We start from the raw sequence: 24,518 nt of genomic DNA, 5'->3' as shown, positions 1-24,518 counted from the left end.
CAACTTTGTGTCCTGCCTGTAGACCAGGGATTCTGTCACAATCTCCGTGCGCGGCAAGAATGGCACCCGCTCTGAGAGATTTACATGGTTTGGTTATGGGGGGTCATAGAGTGTTACAGCACGGAAAAACCCCCCTCGGTCCAACTTGTTCATTCCAAGCTAGGCCCTTCCTGGAGGGCTTGTGTTGCAAGAAGAAGGTGGATAGGTTTGAGTTGTTTTTTCTTTGCAGTGCAGGAAGCCGAGGGATGACCTTGTCTCATATTTGGCCTCTATCCCTCTAAACCTCGCATACCCACCAGGTTTCTGCAGAGTCTACAGTACAGCAAGGCTTGTGTTCCATTCAATATTTCCGCCACAATCTCCCACTACCCTGGTGCTGTTGTCTTGAAACACAAAAGTGCTGAACTAACATCTGTGGAGAACATGTTTCGGATCGCCACCCTGCATTTGGCTGCTTGGTTAAACACTTTAAACACTGTTCCTTATTAAAACAGACCTTCATTCAACCTTCATGAGCAGTTGGCTCAAGAGTAACTCGGGAGAGGAACTTAATAACTCGGGAGACGAACTTGGAACATCGCAGAAATGACAAGTAAACGGCAAACTGGGAACTCGGTTAAACTCTTGATCATACACTTGGAATCTCGTGCACAACCACGAGTCTTTCGCTCCGGGTACCTCGTGGGTCAGCTCGCACAGTGTGACAGGGCTTTTACACGATGGACATAAAAAGAAGAAAGATCATGAAAATGATGGAATCTGGTAGCTCGTTCCACATGTCCACCACCCTCAGGTCTCCTTTAAATCTATCCCCATTAACAGTCAGTAAAAAGGCTGACCTTCACCCTATCGCTGTCCTGAACGGCTGCCTGTCCTGCAGGTGTCCGTTTTTTTCCCTTCTTTTTTATTATTTTTAGTACGTTAAGTGTGCAGTCAGGGGGTCAAATCTTTTATGTGTGGGGTGGTGGTGGGGGGGGGGAGGGGGAAACTGCTTTTCAAGTCCCTACCTGGTCGGAGGGGTTGCCTTCCTCCGAGCAGCGTCTTCGACCTGTCCTCGCGGCCTACCAGCGGGTCCTGGAGCGACCTTTCCCTGAGGGGACCTGGCCAGAACATCGGCTTTGGCGGCGGCGCAGCGCTGGAGCGCTGTCGCGGAGCGGGCGATGCCTTTCCTGGGTCGCCGCGCTGGAACTCCAGTATGCTGGGACCGCCGATGAGAACATCGTGGAGCCGCGGTTCTGTGGAGCGGCCAGCTGCGGCGCTGAACTTTACATCCCGGAGCCTGGGATCTCTTGCCGAGATCGCCAGTGTGTGGAGCTACGTTCGGCGCGGTCTGTTGGCTTGGAAGCTGCGGTCTCCGGTGGGAAGGCGGCCGTTCCTGGCACCCCAAGCCGCTGGGGGTTCTCCCGACGCCGGAGCACCATCACCCGGCGAGAACATCGGGCGCCGTGGCGGCGACTGTGGAGGCCTCAATAGGCCCGACTTTGGGTGGAGAAGAGGATGGGGACTGGACTTTGTGCCTTCCCCCACAGTGGGAATCACTGTGGGGGGATGTTTTTGTGTTTTGGTGTTGAACTTCTTCTTGAATGCTATGTTGTATTTTTTATTAGTGTGCTGCAAGGACATCTGAATTTCTCCTGAATAAGGGGATTAATAAAGTCTAATCTAATCTAATCTAATCTAATCTAATCTATCTATCTATGCCCTACAAGGTTTTATGCATCTCTGTAAGGTCATCATTCAGCCTTTCTATACTTGAGGGAAAAAAGCCTATCTCGCACCCTTATAACTCAAGCTCTCCTGTCCTGGTAACGTCCTTGAGAATCTTTTCTGCGCTCTTCCTAGGGCTTGGTGACCAGAACTGCACCTGGTGATCAGAACTACCACAGAACTTGTCAGTGTGGTCTCATCAACGTCTTGCAAAGGTGTAACATAGCATCCTAAGTCCCTGTACTCAATGTTCTGACTGATGATGGCAAGCATGCCAAATGCTTTTCCACCATGGATGTGAAGCTTACAAGCCTCCACTTCCCTCGGTTTTCCTTGCAGCCCTTCTTAAATAGAGGCACAACATTAGCTACCATCCAGTCTTCTAGTAACTCACCGATGATAAATTATGACAGAAACATATCTGCCACAGCCCCAGCAATATCTTCCTTTTCTTCTTACAATGTCCTAAGATACGCTTGGTAATGCCCAAGTATTTCTATAACTACATGCACATTCAGGCGATCAGAACCTCTTTTTTGTAATGTGGATATGTTTCAAAACACCACTATTCTTTTTCTTGAATTCACTCCTTTCCATGTCAAGAAATTCTTCCGCAGTGGGTAAGGAGAGGAAGCCTGTATGGCCCACGGTAAAAGGCCTCATGTACAACTGAACAGGGTTGAACGAAAATACACACAAAGGCCTTTCTTAATCCCTCTTCTACTACTAAGGTCTGAGAAGAGGAAGACAGGCAGATCATGGGGTGACCGAGGGAGAGTGTGTAGGATATCATGTGAAGGATCCAATGAACCAGAGAATACTGGGAGATTTGAAATATCAATCTGGGATGGATGAGTGTTGCAAATGGGGGGTGAAAATTGGCCCATTCAGGGTTGAATTGGCTCGTGAACAGCAGATGGAGGAGATTTTTTAGATCAAGACCTGGACTCTATTGAGCATGACTAGGCTCTTCTACGACCAATGGTATTATATGCACCGAAAACCCTGGAGCAATTTTGTAGGCTTTGTGATCACACAATAATTATCCGATCAATTCAATTTATGTCCAAACAAAATAAACATTGTGCTCTGCCAGAGAACCAGTTCCATGTATTCTCATTCCAAGATCTTATTTTGTGGATAGTCTGCTTTCCTATTCTGCCTTTATGTATCCATTTCTGGTGCAGTTAGATTCGTAAAGTAGCAAGCATTTCTGAAACATCACTTGAGCAAAGTGCTCCACCTGAACCTGTGTGGTATGTAACTATATGGTGAATCTTATTAATGATTTGGCAATGAAACCCAATAACAACATCACTTCAAATCCACACCCCATTTCTCAGCTGGTTTATCTGGATGGCGATCTGGAACAGGGGCTTGGCAAGTCTTTCACTTGCTAGTTTCATGCCAATGTTATCACTGTTTAGTTTTGTCAATAAGCACTGGTTGGAATTCCATCCTGAAATCTCTGATACCTACAAAACTGCCAAATACACGAGTTGAATGATTTATGGGAATGTCAATGGTTTCCAGAACTCTAGTCTATTGATTAATTATCTGCATTTGGGTGCAGAATTCCAGGTAGCAATACTGCTTGAGGCAGTATTACAGCCTCTCCACTCCAGGGTTGCTAAATAATTGTTGTCACATGAATAAAAACTTAATACTGAATTTCTTAAATTCCATCCTTGCGTCAGGGAGACAGTTCTTAAAGCAGCTTATTTACCATCTCTTCAATAGAAATTAGTTTGGAAGTATATTACATATTTTAATATGAGCTTAAAATTCCGTAGGCTGCATAAAGGGTTAAAGTAATCCAATGTGTTAGACATTAGATTTAAACATTAACTGTATCATTAAAAAAAATATATAAAAACACTTTACTCAGTTCAGTTCTGAAAAAACATCACTCATTAAAAGACCATTTGTCCCATTGTCAACAGAGAAATCCCATTCCCCGTCCACCCATTCTCAACAGCAACCCATTCTCACTTGCCCATAACTCCACCACAGTTCTCCAACCATCCATGGCTAGATGAGTTAGAGTAGTCAATTAGTCTATTAATCAGCCATCTTTGTGGTAAGGAGGAAACCAAACTACCGAGGGATAACCAATAGAGTTACACAAAGAATGTGCAAACTCCACACAGCCAGTTGTTGTTTGGTGCAATAACATGCACTTGACTTGGAGAGAGAAATTGAGCAGACTGGAAGTTAGATGTAGGAAGGAATCAACAAGGAAGAAACCGAAGATAGACACAAAATTCAGGAGTAACTCAACGGGACAGGCAGCATCTCTGGAGAGAAGGAATAGGTGACGTTTTGGGATGAGAAGGGTCTGAAGAAGGGTCTGATCTAAGGGTCTCGACATGAAACGTCACTCATTCCTTCTCTCCAGAGATGCTGCCAGCCCCGCTGAGTCACTCCAGCATTTTGTATCTATAGACTGAAGGTCAAGATTGTACTTGGGTCTGTGGAGCTGTGAGGAAGCAACTCTGCCTGCACACCCTTGTGCCACCCTCATATTACTCAAATTAACTAAACCTTCTGTAGCACTGATTCTCGTTCCCTTCTCATGGGTCTGTAAGAATCACACTCCTACCTGTCTCATTTCCTTGTAACTGTGATGTTTGAAATCAAGCTCGTCTGATGTAATGACTTCATTTCGCCTGTGGTAGTAATTATTAGGATCTGAAAGTAAATGAAATACAAGTTTTAGGTTCTATTTAGTTAATTTTATAAACATTTTCAGAAACTACCAGCATAAAATGGGTGCTATGAGACCTATTGAATGTGGCCATTATTTGGGCTTCAGATAGTTGTTTAAAATAGGTGATCGATCCTAAGATATGTAAAAAACAGACCTCGTAGCTTTCAGAAACTTGGCTATAGTGAGCAGGACTGATGATGTGACTACCTCATTCACATTCTGCAGCTGGATAAAGTATTAATGGTAAGATGCTGTCTTTTAAAGAAAGGTTCCTTTCTGGACTTCATCTAGCTTAAATGTCATTATAATCACCCCAGTTGCATAGTCCTGTTGATGGTTCTGAGTCTAATCTTTATTCCAATACAACCCCAATCAATGCCCAATACTTTGAAGTGAAATGCAAATTTCTGGAGATATAATAGACACAAGCACTCAAGCAGAAGATACCTATTTTCAGTCTGGAAAGGCCTTTTGGTTGGTCCAGGCCGAAAATGGACGCATGTAAACTTCAGGTCAGGCTGGAGAAGCTGAGAAAGTATGATGTGGAGATAGAGAAGGAATCAATAAATCAGAAAGAGGGCGCAATGTGAGTAATGATGTTAGAACTGCCAAAAAGTAAACAGATTACATAGAGCTAGGACTTGCTGGGAAACATCAGTGAACAGCCATAACTGTCATAATAGTCATCAACTGAATGAGGGCAGTAGCTGGCCGGGATTCATTGGCAGTTTCCCAACTGCGCTCCAAATGATGGATGCTACAGAATCCTGCAAGAAGGAGAAACTTGCAGAATTCCCCAGACCTGGCACTGGAGAATCTGCTCATTTAATGCCTGAGACTGGTTCAATGTAGACCAGTAAGCATTAGATGACTTTTATTCTTTTTAATTAATTGTGTTTGCTTTAAAGTTTTTTTTACAATTATTTGATGCTGGTTGTGATTTTAAAAAACAACTTAAATCACTTTGAAGCATTTTTAGTTGCTTAAATGATTCTTAATGGCTTTTAAATTCCCTTCAATGTCATTATACCTGCAGCAAGTATAACAGGACCTTTGTATTGAGGTAGGGATACTCTTTTCTATGATCCCTTGGGTCACATCAATGAACTGGCAGCTCCTAATGCAAGGCTGCACATGGAACCTTACTGGAAGAAAGTGCGGTGCAAAGTAGGTGGGAAGAAACCTTGATGAACCAACCACAAAACTGTACAGTGGTATATTAGAAATACTCGTTGTTACAGTTTTGTGGTTGGTTCATCATCTTACATGGAATGTGTAATTTGCTATATGCTCAGGTATTTTTTTATCTATAGTTTAGATTTGTTGCAGGTACAGCAGGCAGTGAAGAAAGCGAATGGCATGTTGGCCTTTTTAACAAGAGGAATCAAATATAGGAGCAAAGAGGTCCTTCTGCAGTTGTACAGATACCTAGTGAGACCACTCCTGGAGTATTGTGTGCAGTTTTGGTCCCCTAATTTGAGGAAGGACATTCTTGCTATTGAGGGAGTGCAGCGTAGGTTTACAAGGTTAATTCCTGGGATGGCGAGGCTGTCATATGCTGAGAGAATGGAGCAGCTGGGCTTGTACACTCTGGAGTTTAGAAGGATGAGAGGATATTACATTGAAACATATAAGATTGTTAAGGGCTTGGACACACTAGAGGCAGGAAACATGTTCCCGATGTTGGGGGAGTCCAGAACCAGGGTCCACAGTTTAAGAATAAGGGGTAAGCCATTTAGAACGGAGATGAGGAAACACTTTTTCTCACAGCGAGTGGTGAGTCTGTGGAATTCTCTGCCTCAGAGGGCAGTGGAGGCAGGCTCTCTGGATGCTTGCAAGAGAGAGCTAGATAGGACTCTTAAAAATAGCAGAGTTAGGGGATATGGGGAGAAGGCAGGAACGGGGTACTGATTGGGGATGATCAGCCATGATCACATTGAATGGCGTTGCTGGCTCGAAGGGCTAAATGGCCTACTCCTGCACCTATTGTATATTGTCTATTTTTGGTCTTTGCAACACTTTCTTGTAACTTTACCCAACTAACTTTCATTCAGTTCAAACTTTTTTTCTTTGCTGTTATTATTATACACATAAATCAGCATTCTTTCCTATAAACCCCTGCTTGAATCTTTCCAACCCTGCTGCAAGACTGAAAATGCCTTCATTAAAGAGCCAAATGAGATTCTCCGTTACAGTGAACATTATGGTTTATTGCTCTGCATCTTCTTCAATAAATCTGCAACATCTGACACAGTCAACCACACAGTCCTCATCTCAGTCTCTCCTTCATTGCTCAGTGAAGTGGAGTGTTCTTGCTAAATTCCTCACTTTTATTAGATTGCTGTGAAAATAACCCTCTCAATTAAACCTTTATCTCTTGTAGCCATTTATTGTTGGGCCCTTCACTTTCTGATACACTTGCTGCTGTAGCGGCAGATTTTCATATCTTTCGAGAAATTAACTCTCTACCCGCTAAAAGGATGCGCAGAGATATGGGGAATATCTTCGATACGCATGCGAGCTGGCTCACAGAGACCTTCAGAGCTTCTTCACAGATATGGCTTCAAAACAGCCTTTTGATGAATAAATGCTTTATTGTTGATAGAAAACAGTAAGATACATCCAAATTTCTTCCGACTCGTTACTACAATCTTCATCGAACTCCAGCTTATTACTTCTAACATTAAAAACTCCTCGTGTCTCCTTTACACTTTGCATGAACTCCCTTAGATCTCGCATGATCTCGCATGTGGCCCGCATGGTCGAAGGGTTAACCTTCTTTCTGCGGTCTCCAAACGACACTAAAAACTAAACTTCTGCGCAAGCATCTTAGCTCCAAACACACCCAAAAGCACGTCATAAATCCCATCCACAATATAACGGGCAGTCTAAAATTTAAAGGCACATGCCATCTTCAATGACATGCAAAATAGGCCAAATGGCCACTTCAGCTGCCTATGGGTTGCATTCCCCATGCACTGTGAGCTTCCATATGGTTTGTCACAAAATCTTGCATGAGATATATCTTCTAATTAAATGTCACGATTGCCCCCGTCAATTTTCTTCCCCTGCTGGCTAATCATGAAAGGCTTTGTCATTGGTTAATGTAAGTGAGATTCTGAAGCTTAAATTTTAGCAATTAAATTTCAGGAGGTTAGAATCCAAAGTAAGGCTACTATGCTCACCAATCTATGGTATTGGTATTGGCCAAGTATAGTCACTAAATACAGTGAAAAAATTGTTTTGCTTGCCATCCAAATAAATCATATCATACATGAGAACAATCAAACCATATAGGACCACAACAGATGCAACAGTGCAGAATATAGTATTAAAGCTATAGAGAAAATGCGGGGAAAGTAAACGTTGGTCAAACAAAGGACATGAGAGAGGGCTGCAGGCTTGGAATTCTCAAAGGATTTAAGGGATAAAGAGATTACAGAATCAGGGAGAAATTGAATTCATTAATACATTTGAATAGACAGATAAGAATTTTATATTTGAGGCTTTTGTTAACCATAGCCCATCATAAGGATGTAAGTATACAATCCAGATTTTCGAATCTACCTCAATGGCCCTTGCATGTTTATTTTACCTGCATTTTCTCTATAGCTTTAATACTATATTCTGCACTGTTGCATCTGTTGTGGTCCTATATGGTTTGATCGTTCTCATGTATGATATGATTTATTTGGATGGCAAGCAAAACAATTTTTTCACTGTATTTAGTGACTATACTTGGCCAATACCAATACCATAGATTGGTGAGCATAGTGTAATGAGTGGGTATAACATGGATGGGTAAAGGGGCTGTCCCACTTGGGCCATCTAATCTGCGAGTTTAGAAGAGTGTCTTCGACCTTCAAACTCGCAGCGGTTGACACGTGGTCCTAGGAGGTCCTATGAGGTCGCATGTTGAAACATTTTCCACAAGTAAAATTTGGTCGGCATGGATCTTTTTAAATTGTATTGCAGTGGAGTGGGGTCGCTATTTAGTTACAGGCAGTCGATGGCAGCCGTAGGCAATCTCCTTCGCTGACCGGGCATTTTGATTGGCTCATTTGGGTTTTCAGGACCAAGGAAGACCTACCGGTAGGTAAAATACCCATGAAACTTTATTAAACTTCTTAAAAGTGTCTCCACACCTTCTCCCCCCCTTCTTCCCCCCTTCTCTCCCCTTCTCTAGCCTTCTCTCCACTTCTCTCCCCACCCCACCCCCTCCCCCCTGCGTGCTCTCTAAAGGACTTACCTTACACTGTCAGCCATTTTACCTTCTTCTTCATCGTGGGTGCGAATTTCAGACAGCGCTCCCCCGCTTTCCCTGGCCCCCGCCTTTGCCGTGTGTGTGTGTGTGTGTGTGTGTGTGTGTGTGTGTGTGTGTGTGTGTGTGTGTGTGTGTGTGTGTGTGTGTGTGTGTGTGTGTGTGTGTGTGTGTGCGTGTGTTTTCCTGGCGAGTGCTCTCGAGCTTGAAGGTCGAAGACATTCTTCTGGACTCGTGGGTTAGGTCGCCCAAGTGGGACAGCCCCTTCAGGATATGACAATAGAGGCCAAACTGAATGCAAGGTAATGCAGGTAAGAAGATAGGTAGACCAGTCCTTACCCAATCCTCCCCCAATGCCAGAATAGTTAATGTCAAATTTGAGAATATCATGGTAAAGGTTTCAAGCAGCAAAGCTTAGTGTGGCAAAAATATGGGTGGTAATTTGGAGGTGGAGCCTAATAATTTTTGAGATAGGAAAGACACAGGAGTCTAAATTACAGCGTGGTTCAAATGGAAATGGCAGCAATGCTTGTGGTCAGCGGTAAAGGTTACAGCTTTAATGTTCCTAGTGTTTAGGCAGAGAAAGGGAAAAAGCTGTGATTTTGCAATTACTATCACAGAATGCAGTCAGCTGTCATCATTTTACTGCCAGTGTTTTTTTGAGCAGGCACAGATGGTGTTCAACATAGAAATCCATAGCTTGCTGTAAATGATTTCCGATGTAATATTCAGAGATCAGGCCGATGTCGAGAATCAGCTATATATATATGATTTGTTCTTATTTTCCAAAATGTTCTTCAAATTGTCTTGTTTCATTGCAGGAGATGCTTGCAAGGTTCTAATGCTGTACTAAGGCATAATTATTCCAAATAATTATCCTGACCCAATAAATTATCCTGACTTCAAATAAATACTATAATGAATGAATGGGATAAGAAGTATTTCTTCCACTTTCTTGGTTTATATTGTTCCTTGAAACCTTTTACTCTTGTATATCCAATATGTTATTTTGTATAATATTTTCAATGATAATTAAAGTAATTATCTTTACCATGTTTTGCCATCTGCAAGAGATCTTCATTGCATTTGTAATTGGCACGGTTGATGATTTCAATGGCGATACTCCACAACTAACACCTGATTTTGGAGAAAGGGGTATATCTAATCCAGAGTTTGACAGATCTTCTGAGCTGTGGCCATTTTCACTTCCAATCCCAAAATATAGACTAAGGCATGGGGGAAGCTGGCATTTTTCCCAGAGCATGGAAAAAGTTATAATTTTCCACATTATTTGAAGATATGCATCTAAAGCAGAATAATATGTGATATTTTTAGTTTATGAAGTGCTGTGAAGTGGCAGGTCATGTAATGTTATTTTCAGCATTCAGGTAATTAATTCATGAACTAGAATATTGCCCTCCCCCATCTCTCCATGTTAATTATATATTCATTTGAGTTACAAAATACATTGAACTTCCGAAGTATTTAAGACCTCAATCTTTGCTTCTTATTGTCTTTCAATATGGGGAGAGCATCTTGCAGGGAAATTCATCACTCGTACAATATTCTGAATTGTTTCAGGCTACTTTGTTTTGCCACTTGCCTGGGTTGGACTTTGAACGGTTGGAATTAATGAGCTCACTCCTTGGCATGAAGGTGACTAAATCTAAACATATATTCCATTGGTGTAATCATGGGACCATGACGAACTGTCTACATTTCCATGCTGGCATGAGAAATTTCTTCTGATATTTTCTCACAATGGGCCTTAGCAAATGCAACTGGTTTGCTTAGAGGATGACAATGACAATGAGATCTCTGCATTGACTGTCTAAGGTCCAAGATAAAAAGCATCCTTTCATAGCTGTGATAGAACATACAGAACAATCTGAAGTGTCTGCAGTGAATTGCCAATAGCAAAAATTCACACAGTGCATCAGGACTCTCTCCTATGTAGTCTTTGAACATGTATATTTGTTTCATATATCGAGAAGGATAAATGAAGAGACAGCCAGTTTAGATCACATCACATTTACTGAATAATATTTAACCCTCTCAATCTCTATGCCTATTCATAAACAGAGATGTAGTTTGTGAAAAGACCAGTGAAACTATCAAATAAAAACTACAAATGCTAGAATACTCATTGCTTCACGAAGCATATATGTGGTGAGAATAAGTGTTGATGTTTCTGCTCAGTCTGAGAAAGATTTCAAAACAGGCATGTTTTAATCCAAGTGTTCAAGAAGGAACTGCAGATGCTGGAAAATCGAAGGTACACAAAAAAGCTGGAGAAACTCAGCGGGTGCAGCAGCATCTATGGAGCGAAGGAAATAGGCAACGTTTCGGGCCTACACCCTTCTTCAGTCTGAAGAAGGGTGTAGGCCCGAAACGTTGCCTATTTCCTTCGCTCCATAGATGCTGCTGCACCCGCTGAGTTTCTCCAGCTTTTTTGTGTACTTTATGTTTTAATCCAACATGTTTTTAATAGAAAATGGGGAGGGGATTGGGAAGAATAAAAGGAAAGTTTATGTTAGAGAGGAGAACAAAAGAAAAGAATAATACAAATTGATTGAGGGTGAAAAACTTTACTAATGGCAGCTAAACTGTCTGAGGAAGAGTTGAAGTGTTTCAGTTTCAGTTTAGTTTATTGTTGCATGTACCGAGGTACAATAAAAAGCTTTTGTTACGCGCTATCCAGTCAGGCTAAAGGCAATACACGATTACGATAGAGCCTTTACCAGTGTATACGTAGTTACATGATAACATATAAGATTATTAAGGGATTGGACACGCTAGAGGCAGGAAACATGTTCCCGTTGTTGGGGGAGTCCAGGACCAGGGGGCCACAGTTTAAGAATGAGGGGTAGGCATTTAGCACAGAGATGAGGAAAAACTTTTTCACCCAGAGAGTTGTGAATCTGTAGAACTCTCTGCCTCAGAAGGCAGTGGAGACCGATTCACTGGATGCTTTCAAGAGAGAGTTAGATAGAGCTCTTAAAGATAGTGGAGTAAAGGGATATGGGAAGAAGGCAGGAACGGGGTACTGATTGTGGATGATCAGCCATGATCACAGTGAATGGCGGTGCTGGCTCGAAGGGCCGCATGGCCTACTCCTGCACCTATTGTCTATTGAATAACGTTTAGTGCAAGGTAAAGCTAGCAAAGTCCAATCAAGGATAGCCCGAAAGATGGCGATTAGAGGAGATATAAAACAAAGAGCTGTGGGATACAGAACACATCAGTTGCTGGAAATGTGAAACAAAGCGTGATGCTGGGAATGCCTATCAGGTCAGGCAGGTCAGGCAGCATCTGCGGAGAAAGAAAATGGAGTTTCATACCTTTCATAGTGTACAGTATTGAGCTGGAACAGTGGCTCACTTGATGGCTACTGCTTGCCATATATAATAAAAGCATCTCATGATTTTCCTTTTTGTTTCCAGATTTGCAACATCTACCTTTTTTTTCTTGCTTTTCGATTACCAGAGAAGCTATGATTGCTTTCCTTTCAGCAAAGATGGTTAAGGGGAGATTTATTAAAGTTCCAATGGGTTTTGATGGACTATTTACGGAAAGATTGTTTCCATTGGCGAGTAACCAATATTCACAGGTTAAAACTAATTGGCTAAGAAACTAGGTGAGATGTAAAGGTGATTTGGAATATCCTGGCTGAAGCAGGGAGAAAAACAAATTCAATGGAAACTTTTAAAAGAACAAAGGACAAATAATGCAATTAAAAATCATGGAACTATGCGGAAACATCAAAAGAACGGGATTCATTGAGGGTTCTTTCAAAATAGTGCCACAGAACAATGAATCAAAAGATGTTCTTCTTCTGTGACTTGTGATTCTAGCTATGTAGATTTCTGGAGCATGAAGATAAATAAATGTAGAATAATTGCCATTAAATTGTTATTTAAAATCAGTAACAGAGAATAATGGTAGGCAGCAACAAAGCTTTTTATTGTGTGTATTTAAATGTTCGTTGTTTAGAAAATTGGATCATCTTCCAAGGATTTCAACCCATGTTATGAAGAATATCTCAGTCTGGTTTAGTTAAGTTACCAATATTTTGACAGCAGCATACTTAAGCACAATTCACACCAGTTTTCAATTTCCCATTTCCAACATTAACCAAACATGTGGCATCAGAACAGTCAGTACAAAACTACAATGAATACTTGGCCAGAATACCTAATATTCAAAGCATCTTGATTCCAATTCTGAATTGGCAGAATGCACTGACCTCACAAGTCACATAAGACCAATGCCAATGATTCACCTCATTGTCATTGACTTAAAACTCCTAGACTAACTGAGGCTACAATTAATACTGATAGCATGGGGACATGGTAAACAATCAGGGAATTGCTATCCATCTCATAAAAGTGGCAGACTTTTATGCTAGCTTGATCTCAACCTCTTAATCTTATTGTGTTCGACTCAATTCATCTTCAACAACTTGGATGTAAATGTTGTAAAGATTGTTAGTAAGTTTGTGGATGCCACCAAGATTGCTGGAGTTGTGGACTGAGGAAGGCTGACAAAGCATACTGTATAGCAGAATATATGGAACAGGAAGATCAGCTAAATAAATGGGCAGGGAAATGGCAGATGGAGTTTAATCCAAGCAAGTGTGAGGTTATAGCACTTTGGGAGGTTGAATATAAAGGAGAATATACAATTAATGGCATGACTCTTAAAAGGACTGATGTACAGAGAGATCTTGGGGTTAAAATCCATAATTCCCTGAAGGCCGCAACACAAGTCGATAGAGTGGGAAGAAGGCATGTGGTATCCTGGGTTTCATTGGTCGGGGCATTGAGTATAAGAGTCAAGAAGTCATGATACAGCTTTATAAGTCTTTGATCAGGCCGCATTTGAAATATTGCATGCAGTTCTGGTCGCCCCATTATGTGAAGGATGTGGAGACATTAGAAAGGGTATAGAGGAGGTTTACCAGAATGATGCATGAGTTGGAGGGTATAAGCTACTGGGAAAGATTGGACAAAGTTGGATTGTTTTCACTGGAGTGGTGAAGGTTTCAAGGAGGTTAGAATTATATAAAATTACTAGACTGAGTGGGACCCGTTGGGTCTCAGCATCACACGGGAGGGCTGGTCACCAACGCAATATTCCATCTCTTCACCAATTCCAATATTGCTCGCCAGTGGGGGTGGGGGGGGGGGGGGCCTTTCTGTTGCGCTAGTGTGGGTGTTGCGGGCCGAAGGTACTGGTTTCCAGAGGGCCAGTATAGGCATTGTGTGCCGAATGGATTCTTGGGCTGGTTGCAACGATTTTAAAAGCCAAGCCAAACAATTGGGCTGCAGCCACCTGATAACCAAAATTCATTTTGTGAACACAAACTTTTTAAAAAGGCGAGGCAAACAATTGGGCTGCAGCCACCTGACAACCAAAATTCATTTTGTGAACACAAACGTTTTAAAAAGTCGAGGCAAACAATTGGGCTGCAGCCACCTGACAACCAAAGTTCATTTTGTGAACACAAACTGGTTAAAAAGGCAAGGCAAACAATTGGGCTGCAGCCACCTGACAACCAAAATTCATTTTGTGAACACAAACTTGTTAAAAAGGCGAGGCAAACAATTGGGCAGCAGCCACTTTACAGCCGCATCGAGGGAACTCACCGTGGAGTAGACGTGCGTTCAGTGTTATTCGCAGCTCAGAGAGCCGTGACCCTCTCACTTCCTGGGTCTGGCAGAGACTGAGTGAGGGACTACACTTCCGGGTTTTATAGTCCCTTCCCCCTGCCGCCAGCTGGGGCAGCAGAGAGAATGGGGAATTAAAAAAAACATTAATATCTCATCGATGGGAAAAATCCTCCGGTCCCGGAAGGCGGAGGGGGGCTCTGAGTGAGGTGGCCAAAAATGACGGCCGTAAGTGGTGGCATTCCCTCGGAAATCGCAGCACAGTGGGCCAAAAGCGGTCAAGATCAGACTTTTAGTAATATAGATGAGAAGAAGTTAGGGTAGACAGTCAGAACTTATTTCTCAGGATGGAAATATCAAATACCAGGGGGCATAATCCTAATGTGAGAGGGAGAAAGTTTAAAGGAGATGTTTGCAGGAATTTTATTTGCGGTGGTGGTGAATGCCTGGAGATCGCTGCTAGAGATGATGGTGGAGGCAGATATGATTTAGGAGACTTTTGGATACGCATGGATATGCAGGGAATGGAAGGATATGCATTACATGTGGGCAGATAAGGGTTGGTCCTGGCATCATATTTGACGCAATCATTCTTATCATTGATTCCTGTGCTCCACTTTTCTATGTTCTATTAACTTCAGAGTTTCACATGCACACCAGGCCAGAGAGGGTGATCTTTCAAATGGCAACTTCAAACTGGAATTATTGTAACATCAGTATCAGGAAAGGCAAACCCAGAGGACAATGATCCAATAACATCTAACTATGATTCATGCTTCCTTTTTCATGCAGGATAGAATAAAGGATAGACACATCGGTTTCTCCCTGCAATTTTAAATTTCCGTCATTTGAACTAGCAAAAAATCAATGAATTGTAGAAGGGAACAAATTCACAATCAGGAATGTAACATGACTGGAACTAGTTAAGCTCATTGCAGAGTGTGACTGGTGGAAGTACACAACATAGTTTGTCTCTGCAGTCACATTCCCCCCGAAAAAAGAAATAAAGTTGTACAATATGGTGAATATCTCCAGAGTTTGTACAGTGAGTGGCAAGGTAACAGTTGTTCAAGCTGTGTTATAATAATAAGAGGAGACTGAAAGCATTATTGAACAGTGGGGTTACATGTGGAGATAATAAAGGAGGAATTGTAGAGGTGAAGGTGAGAGGCATAGATAGGGTAGACAATCAGAACCTTTTTCTCTGGGTGAAAATGTCAAGAATTAGAGAGCATAGCTTAAATGTGGTGTGCAAGGCAATTTTTTACACACAGAGAAGGTGAGTGCCTGGAATGCGCTGCCAGGGTTTGTGGTGGAGGCAGATACGATAGTGGCATTTAAGGGACTTTTAAGTAACCACATGGATATGCAGGGAATGCAGTGAAATGGATCATATGGAGGTAGAGGCGAATAGTTTAACGGCATCAGGTTTGACAGACATTGTGGGCTAAAGGGCCCTTTCCTGTACTGTTCTATGTTCTATGAAAGAATTATCTGATTTACCAGTTAAAAACAACTATATTTGCAAGGAAGTATCATTCTGTGACAGACGGTACAATGTCAGAATTATATTTTACCGGGCATGGGACATCCCAAGATCTCCACCCTCATACAGACGTCACCATCTTTGAGCCAACTGCGAGGATTTATTCTAATGTAGCGAGCAACTACTGGAGTGGGGAACTCATTCAGTACAGGAATCTCTTTCTCTTGGTTCGCTGTAAATATCTGAGGAGTAAAGAGAAAATTAATAACTAGCGATAGCAGAATCAAATGTTCTATAAAACTTTCAATATCTGTAACAGACTGAAGTTTCTAACCGCAAGATAATTAGTTGCACACAATGGCTTTATCATCAAGTATGCAGCCAAAAGTAATTATAAACTCAACAAGTGTTTTACGAATATGATCCAGTTGTCTATAGGGGAGCACTTGGAAAATTACTTTAGGCCTGCTGCAGGCTGGTCAAAGCTCTCTCACGATTTCTCCACCTCGGCAAATGATGGATGATATCAGATTTATTTAGCAGATGCTGATTGGTACATTATTACCAAAGAGCTCGTTTTTCTAGGGGAAGTGTATTTGGCCACATCACAAATATTTGATGAACAAATTTGATTTCAGAATCAAATGGGCAGCACAGTGACACAGCAGTAGAGTTGCTGCCTTACAGCTGCTGCCTTACAGCACCAGAGACCCAGGTTTAATCCTGACTACGGGTGCTGTCTGCACGGAGCCTGTACGTTCTCTCTGTGACCGCCTGGGTTTTCTCGGTTAACTTTGATTTCCTCCCACATTCCAAAGACGTGCAGGTTTTTAGATTAATTGGCTTCTGTAAATTGTCCTTGGTGTGTAGGATAGAACTAGTGTACAGGTGATCATTCGTTGGCATGGATTCGGTGGGCTAAAGGACTTTTTTCCAGACTGCATCTCTAAAACTAAAACTGGAAGCCACCATTTAATAACGTAATTCATGATCCTATAGAATCCTGGTGAAAGAGATAATGATCCACATAATTTGCAGCAACTGGCACATTGACAGAGCTGGCCACTGACCATGAAGATAGCTATCTACACAGCTATAGTAATCCCCATGATGTGGATTTCCTATTTAGTGATGTTAGTTTCTTGCTGGTGTCAGGCACCCAGCAAAAGTGATGGCTTCCAATTAAGCCGAGTAGCCAAATAAACTAAAAAAAATATCTCATGGACAGTAAACTGGGAGATACTTACATTAAGGCTGAGACTCAAGCATCACAAAATGTGCCAAAAATCTAGTTTTAGTTATTTTGAAAACATAGACTTAATAAATTATTCTGAAGGAAATTGGCAACTAAAATTAATCCTTCATCTTAACCTCTTTTTCAGGAATGGCAGAGAGTAAACAAAAATCAATCTTTGCATCTTATAAATTATTTATTGGGCTGTTTATAATAAACAATCCTACCACAGGATGATACATATTATATTGTTGTATTGCAGATGTGCTATCAATAGCATCATTTGCGTGTTATCTATATTTTTAAAGAAGCTACAAAAATAGAGTACACCATTTGGAAGCAAGATCTAAATTTCACTGTGCCTTAATTGGTACATGTGACAATTAAATTAAATCTTGAATCTTGAGATGGACGTTAAATGTAAGTGCGGAAGTGGCGGCGCCGGGAACGGCTGCGGCTCGCCTGCAGTCCGTTTGTCTTTTACTTTTTTGTGTTGTATTTTTTCGTTTTCTCTAGTTACGTTTTTGGTTTTTAGGTCGTGTTTATGATGGGGGGGGGGGGGGTGAAACGGGGCTTGCTGTCTCTCCCTTCGGGGCAATACGACCTTTTTGTCGTATCCCCCTTCTCTGCCTCCGTCTACACTGAGGCCTAATGGCGGAGCTGGCGACCTCGGGACTCTGGAGGCAGCTGACAGGACTTGCCCTGAGCTCCCGTGAGGGTGGCCCAGCCCGGGGCTGGAACTGCGCTCTCGTGCGAGCGGCCTGGCGAGGGGCTGAGAGACATTCCCGTGAGGGGCTGTGGCCCGTCGGAGTGGCCCAGCCCGAGGGAGGAGCGGCACTCCCGTCGGAGTGGCCCAGCCCGAGGGAGGAACGGCACTCCCGTCGGAGTGGCCCAGCCCGAGGGTGGAACGGCACTCCCGCCGGAGTGGCCCAGCCCGAGGGAGAACGGCACTCCCGTCGGAGTGGCCCAGCCCGAGGGTGGAACGGCACTCCCGTCGGAGTGGCCCAGCCCAAGGGAGAACGGCACTCCCATCGGAGTGGCCCAGCCCGAGGGAGAACGGCACTCCCGTCGGAGTGGCCCAGCCCGAGGGAGAACGGTACTCACGTGAGGGCGATCCGGCTCGGGGCTGGAACGGTGCTCCGGTGGCTGGGACGGCGTTCTGAGGCGGTGACCTGAGTCCTGGGTTCAGCCGCGGGCCAGCGGCTGCGTGTGCTGGACTGGAGGGCGGCAGCTTCGACCACCCCGGGCCGCGGTGTTTGAGCCGGCCCGTTTGCGGGGTTCGGTGAGCCGCGGGACTGTTGTGCCATCGCCCGGTGGGGAATCGCCTCAGCGCAGAGGGTGAAGAGGTGGGAAGAGACAGTAACACTAAGATTTTTGCCTCCACCACAGTGAGGAGGTGCTTGGAGGATACACTGTGGTGGTGTTAATTTGTGTTTATTGTTGTTTATTATTGTATGATGTATGTATGACTGCAGGCACGAAATTTCGTTCAGACCGTAAGGTCTGAATGACAATAAAGGTATTCAATTCAATTCAATTCAAATGATGCTGGAAGGCCATCAATTCTGCGAAAGTTGCGCTTCAGTCGCTCCGAAACCTGGTTTTCCAGAACAGCGAGATGTACGTAAGGAATTGTTGCCATTTTCTCTCAAAACTTCTAAACACTGTGGCAATGTCTTCTGAGTGGAATTTGAAGTGGGTCTTTTAACATTTAATCTAATTTTATCTCTCCAAAGAAAGGTAAAAGAAGGTATCAGTAGGCAGTGTTTGTTTATGATTTTCAATCTCTTAAGGAGATATCACAAATTAGAGGCTAACAGAAATTTGAGGAAAGCAATACAACAGTATGCATCTTTCTTCCAAGAGTTTCAGCATCAATGTTTTGTAAATTCAAAATTTGTACAATGTTTGTAAAAGTAGAACAGAATTTTTATTTCAACACAGGAACCCTGTGCTACTGCAAAAAATGGTGTAAAACACCATGCATTGTAGCCAGGCATTTCAATTAGACTACAAAATTAACCTCAAAGAAATATCATTTACATCCTACAAGTTCCATCAAGTCTGAGACTCACCTTATGAGCTTTTCTGTGTCAGATGCTTGGAGGAGCACAGATAGCTGTAAATGTGGATGGGGATGGGGCACTCCTGCAGAAGCAAGCCTTCATAATGGTCATGATCACTCAAAGGAACCTGCAAACCATGGTTTCCAATGGAGGGGAATCCACATTCAGTAGATTGTATTTAAGCATAATTGTGTCAGTTCTTCTCAGGGCCTTCTGCAAAGAGAAGTTCTTCCAGACCAACTCCTTTGACCACAAGACCATCAGGCAGTGGTCAGCACAGAACATCCTGCAGGCACTACGGGACAAGAAATGGATGGATCCTGGGGGTAGCTCCCTGAGTAGACTGCCCAGTTCATCTGGCGAAATGCCTCATTGGCAGAAATTACCAACAAACTCCAAGGTCTTGCTTGGCTGGTGGTGTGAAGGCCAACCCAGTCACATCCTTCCTTTCAGTCTAGTTTAGTTTAGAGACACAGCACGGAAACAGACTCATCGCCGAACAGCAATCCTCGTACACGAGCACTATCCTACACATTAGGAACAATTTACAAATTTTACAGAAGCCAATTAACCTACAAACCTGTACGTCTTTGGAATGTGGGAGGAAACTGGAGCATCCAGAGAAAACGCACGTGGTCACGGGAAGAATGTACAAACTCCATACAGACAGGAATCCTGTATCATCATAATTTTCTCCCATTGCATGCTCCCCGTCTGACGGCTGCTATAGAGAGAAGATGGATACCATCTCTTTGCAGATTGTAGATTAGCTAAGAGGGTCTGGAGAAAGATGCAAGAGTCCTTGTCATGGTTCATCCCGAGCAGCTACCTAACACAGGACTCTCTGATTGATGGGGTGTTGCCTAGGACTGCTTTTTACTTAATATGGCTATATGGTAACTCAAATTTCACTGTGCCTTAATTGGTACATGTGACAATTAAATTAAATCTTGAATCTTGAGATGGACGTTAAATGATGCTGGAAGGCCATCAATTCTGCGAACGATGCGCTTCAGTCGCTCCGAAACCTGGTTTTCCAGAACAGCGAGATGTCCGTAAGGAATTGTTGCCAACTGGCCCATTGCAGACTGCAGGAGTATGTGTTGAGGGACACATTGAAGCTTGGTGCAGCCAACACAAAGTCTCTGTGGGGGGGAGGGGGGGAGGAGCACTGTCTAGGGTCCTTCCCTTGTTGGACATTGAGGGCTGAATCCAGTGGGGACAAACAAGGAAAGGGATATCACCCCAGGGGGCTACATGAGTGTGTAATAAAGATGCCAACACTCTGAGGGCTGAATCCAGTGGGGACAAACAAGGAAAGGGATATCACCCCAGGGGGTTACATGAGTGTGTAATAAAGATGCCAACACTGCTGGGCATAACAATAACAATATTGAATGTATGACACTAGGAATGTATTAAGGGATTTGCATGGTTTTGCTTTGTATACATTTATTATCAAAATTAAGCTTATTCTTGATTTTTTAACGAGGTCCCTCTGCATACCTCAACAGACCGAGACACATACTCACACTACCACTCATTGATTTGTTGCACTTCCCCACCATCCCCCACCAATTGATTAAGAAATCTGCTGCTCACCCCACTCAACCTTCCTCCCAGCTGATTACCAACCTTCAATCTTCCCAACTCAAAAAGCTCATGGCAACGTCCACAGCAGGCGCCCTTTACCAGCTCCACAACATCCAGTCTCAACCATATAAGATCCCAATCCTTTACATGCTCTCCTATACTTTCTCCCTTAATCTCCTCAACCAGTTCCCCACCAACATAATCAGCTTTTTTGCATCTGAAAACAATGAAGAGCATAACGTGTATTCCATGGGCCTTGTACAGTAGCAAATGTTATAGCCATAGACCCCTTGAACAAAACATTTGTTGTCTGATTGCAGACTCCCATAATAATATCCCTTTATATTCAGTTCCAAACCTTGGACCCGTGTGTGTGTAAATACACAGCAAAGCATTGGTTCTACAACAGTTCAGAATTGTAACATACTGAATGCAGCCAGCACCATGTGAATGTGCAGCCTGAATATGGAGCTTGTAGGAACAAGACTCCTCTGTGTTTCACTGCAATACAAAGACTTTGCTTTCCCTTGAGACGAATATTGCTCAGAGTGCAATATTCAGTCTGAAGAAGAGTCTCGTCCGAAAGTGTCACCTATTCCTTTTTCTCCAGAGATGCTGCCTGACCTGCTGAGTTACTCCAGCATTTTATGTCCATCTTTGGTGTAAACCAACATCAGCAGTCCCTTCCTACTCAAAATTAGTCACTTCCTTGTTTCACATATGTTTGTATGTATTAATCATCTCCATTTTTAATTATTCGAGTTAGAGACAACTTTATGTAGTTTTTTTCTATCTTTATGCACATAAAATCATTCCGAATGTTATTGCTCACCATATCATCTGATCCATTCTTGACGGTGACCCAGCTGTAGCTGTCATTGCTCAACAGAACACTGTACGATGTCACCCAGGCACTCCTGCAAGAAGAAAAGGCTGATGAATAAGATTTTGTCTTGGACTTCCTAATGTTTCCAGCTTTGTCCTCCTTTCTTTGAAAAATAATTGAATTTAATGTAAAGGGTAGAGAGTTTTTTTATTAAAAAACATGGCAACTATGTCCACACCACAAGGAAGACAGAAATACATTATTACTCTGCTGTAAAGTCCATTAAGGCAGGTCAATACCTGCACTCCCAGAAAATGTCACAGACAAAAGACTCAATCACATTCGAACAAACAAGTTGTTAAAACTTTACAGAAATGGCGCAGATTATGATTTTATAGGAAGCAGGATATGAACAGTCAATGTATTTGAACAAAATCATTAGCTCCTTTTATTGCAGACATCTTTTGATCATTCTGCCGGCGACCTGAATCATTGACCTAATTTCTCATTCCACAAATGCTGCTTCACTAGCAAAGCATTTCAGGCAGATTTTATTTTTATTCCAAATTTCTAGCATTCATATTATTTTGCTTTTCTGTTGCTTAAATGTGAAATGTTCAGTCGTAGTATGTTTCAAGACCTTAATAACTGAGCACTGCCTGCACAGGTTTTATACAACATTAACTAATGTATTGGCTTGGCCAGGTTGGGCCAAGTGGCCTGTTTCCATGCTGTATGACTCTATGAACATAATTAGAATGTGATAAAACTGAGATCATCAGATACCATTGTGAGGAGTTATTATTTTAAGTTTTTGATCATTGAAAATAGCTTAGATCAGGGGTCGGCAACCTACAGCCCCCGGGCCGAATGTGGCCCGTAACCTGAAATCATCTGGAGGCGTACTTTTTTCCCGTAATTATCCGGCCCGCAGACTTCCGTCATCTCTTGTACCTCCTGGGCCCGAGGCCAAGGTGCCCAGACGCGGTGACGCAAGGATGCAAGGAGGCCTGCGCTGGCAGCCGCAATGGCGGAGCTGGCGAGTAGTAGCGAACACTGAGCACCAAGCAGCGCCAAGCGCTGACGAGCGCTGTGCATGAGCACGGCCGAGCGCTGAGCTCTGGCTGTACCGCATCCTGCGCAAAGCCACCGACATGGCCGTGCACCTTCTGTGTCTGGGCTTCACTGTCGATGCAAGGAAAGCCTCTATAATATGGTGGGCAAATTGCAACTAGATTAAATGATGGCATTAAACTCAATTGAAATATATCCCACTCACAATGGATATTCCAACATGAACTGTGCAACAAACAATTATAAAATATTGGCACATAATTTGGACTCCAGAATTTTCTGTATAAATGAAAAGTTAAAAATGTTGTATACTGTACTACAGTCAAGATTGGCAGGTAGCACATTCAGCAGTGATTTTGGAGTGAAAGGAAAGCTAAATGTGGATACACATAGAATAATGATGCTACTTTCACACAAACTGTCATAATTCTCCAAAATCCACCTTAAGGAGGCAATAACAAAATGTAATCATGGGGATACAAGGTTACACATTATTAATGGGATAAAGGAACTAATCTGTAATCTGAAGCAATTTGATTTGATCGACAAGCAGCTAATTTGTTTATGGTTCCAAGAGCTCCAGTCACGGCCACACTCTTGACTAAGAGGCAGTGTCAGCTAGTAAAGTCATAACGTGAACTCATAACACTGAGAAGCTTTAATCAGTTGTAGCACTTTTCATTTAGAGGTATCCTTGCACTGTCAACATCATTTTAAATTATGGACCATAATCTGGTTGAATGATAGTTAGTAATTTTCTGTGGAAAAAGACCTTTCCTGAACAGTCAAAATGGCTCAAATTTTCACATTATGACTCAAAACATATACCTTACACATACTCCACTTGAACTTTTTTAACTGTTAGTGATTTGCCAGGATCAGCAGCTTGCTCTAATGATTGAATGAAGCATATGGTGTGACTTCTATCACATTTAAAGTCTTTGTATTGAGCGCTAACATCTTTTGCAGACCTGACATTCTTGTCATCTCTGTCACAGGGTTAAAGGGGTAAGACATCTCTTGGGCTTGTTGAGGAGGTGAAGTGTTTGTAGTGCCCTTGCAAAATGGGGAAGCAGACTATTGTTTCCTTTAAGCAAGGAGTCAAGAGTGCTTTTCACATAATACATTGGATATAAACTAGAACAATGAAATTATTACTTGCTGCAGCGTTACAGGTACATTAGATGCAATGACAACAATTCTAAATATACAATAAACAATCAGTTATTCAAAGTAAATTGGACCATGATAGTACAAAAAACAAATTATGTAGAAAACCATAGAAGTGCATAGTGGCGGGAGAACTGTAGGAAGAGGAGAAGCAAGATGCTGCTTAACAGCGAGTCCCTTTCATTTGTTTTCACATGTTGAATTTCATCTTCTTCTCTTCTTCTTGCGTGTGGCGTGCACAGCCTAAAGTTGTAGGACAACTTGTTCTATTTGATCTTACTTGATTGTGCAGCCAGGTTGATTGCATTCGTCGAAACAGGGCGGACCACGTGAAGGTTGCAATCCAATTTGCCTACATTAAGTCCGTATCCCTCCTGTCTCAGTCCCTGTCCAAATACCATTTAAACATTATAAGTGTATCTGCCTCCACTACCTGGTCTGACTGTTCATTCCAGATAGTCACTTCCCTCGGTGGGAATAACTTACCCCTCAGACCTACTTTAAATGTTTCCCTTTTCACCTTAACCTGTATCCTTCACTTCTAGATTCTTTGGGGAAAATGACTTTTGCATCTCTCTGTACTCTCATTTGCGACCACATCTTTCCTGCATTGAACTTCACAATGCTCTGAGTGCAGTGTAACCCATGATTCGTTTAATTGCAACTTGACATCCCAACTCTCAGACTCAACGCCTTGGTCTATGAAGGCAAGCATACCAAAT

General features: G+C 42.6%; 1 protein-coding gene across 1 annotated transcript in view; it reads right to left on the bottom strand.

Moving 5' to 3' along the window:
* cpxm2 (carboxypeptidase X, M14 family member 2) overlaps positions 1-24,518 on the bottom strand; it is a 160,629-nt gene that overhangs the window by 47,598 nt on the left and 88,513 nt on the right. Inside the window, exons 5-7 of the mRNA XM_033033761.1 lie at positions 21,559-21,643; positions 15,925-16,075; positions 4,310-4,398 (exon numbers count right to left, since the gene is read on the bottom strand). Of these exons, the coding sequence (XP_032889652.1) occupies positions 4,310-4,398; positions 15,925-16,075; positions 21,559-21,643 (325 nt within the window). The remainder of the gene's footprint in view (positions 1-4,309; positions 4,399-15,924; positions 16,076-21,558; positions 21,644-24,518) is intronic.

The sequence above is a fragment of the Amblyraja radiata genome, chromosome 15, assembly GCF_010909765.2.
Source record: "Amblyraja radiata isolate CabotCenter1 chromosome 15, sAmbRad1.1.pri, whole genome shotgun sequence".
NCBI classification, from domain to species: domain Eukaryota; kingdom Metazoa; phylum Chordata; class Chondrichthyes; order Rajiformes; family Rajidae; genus Amblyraja; species Amblyraja radiata.
The sequence above is the reverse complement of the archived record's forward strand: the minus strand, read 5'-3'. Positions and strand labels throughout refer to the sequence as shown.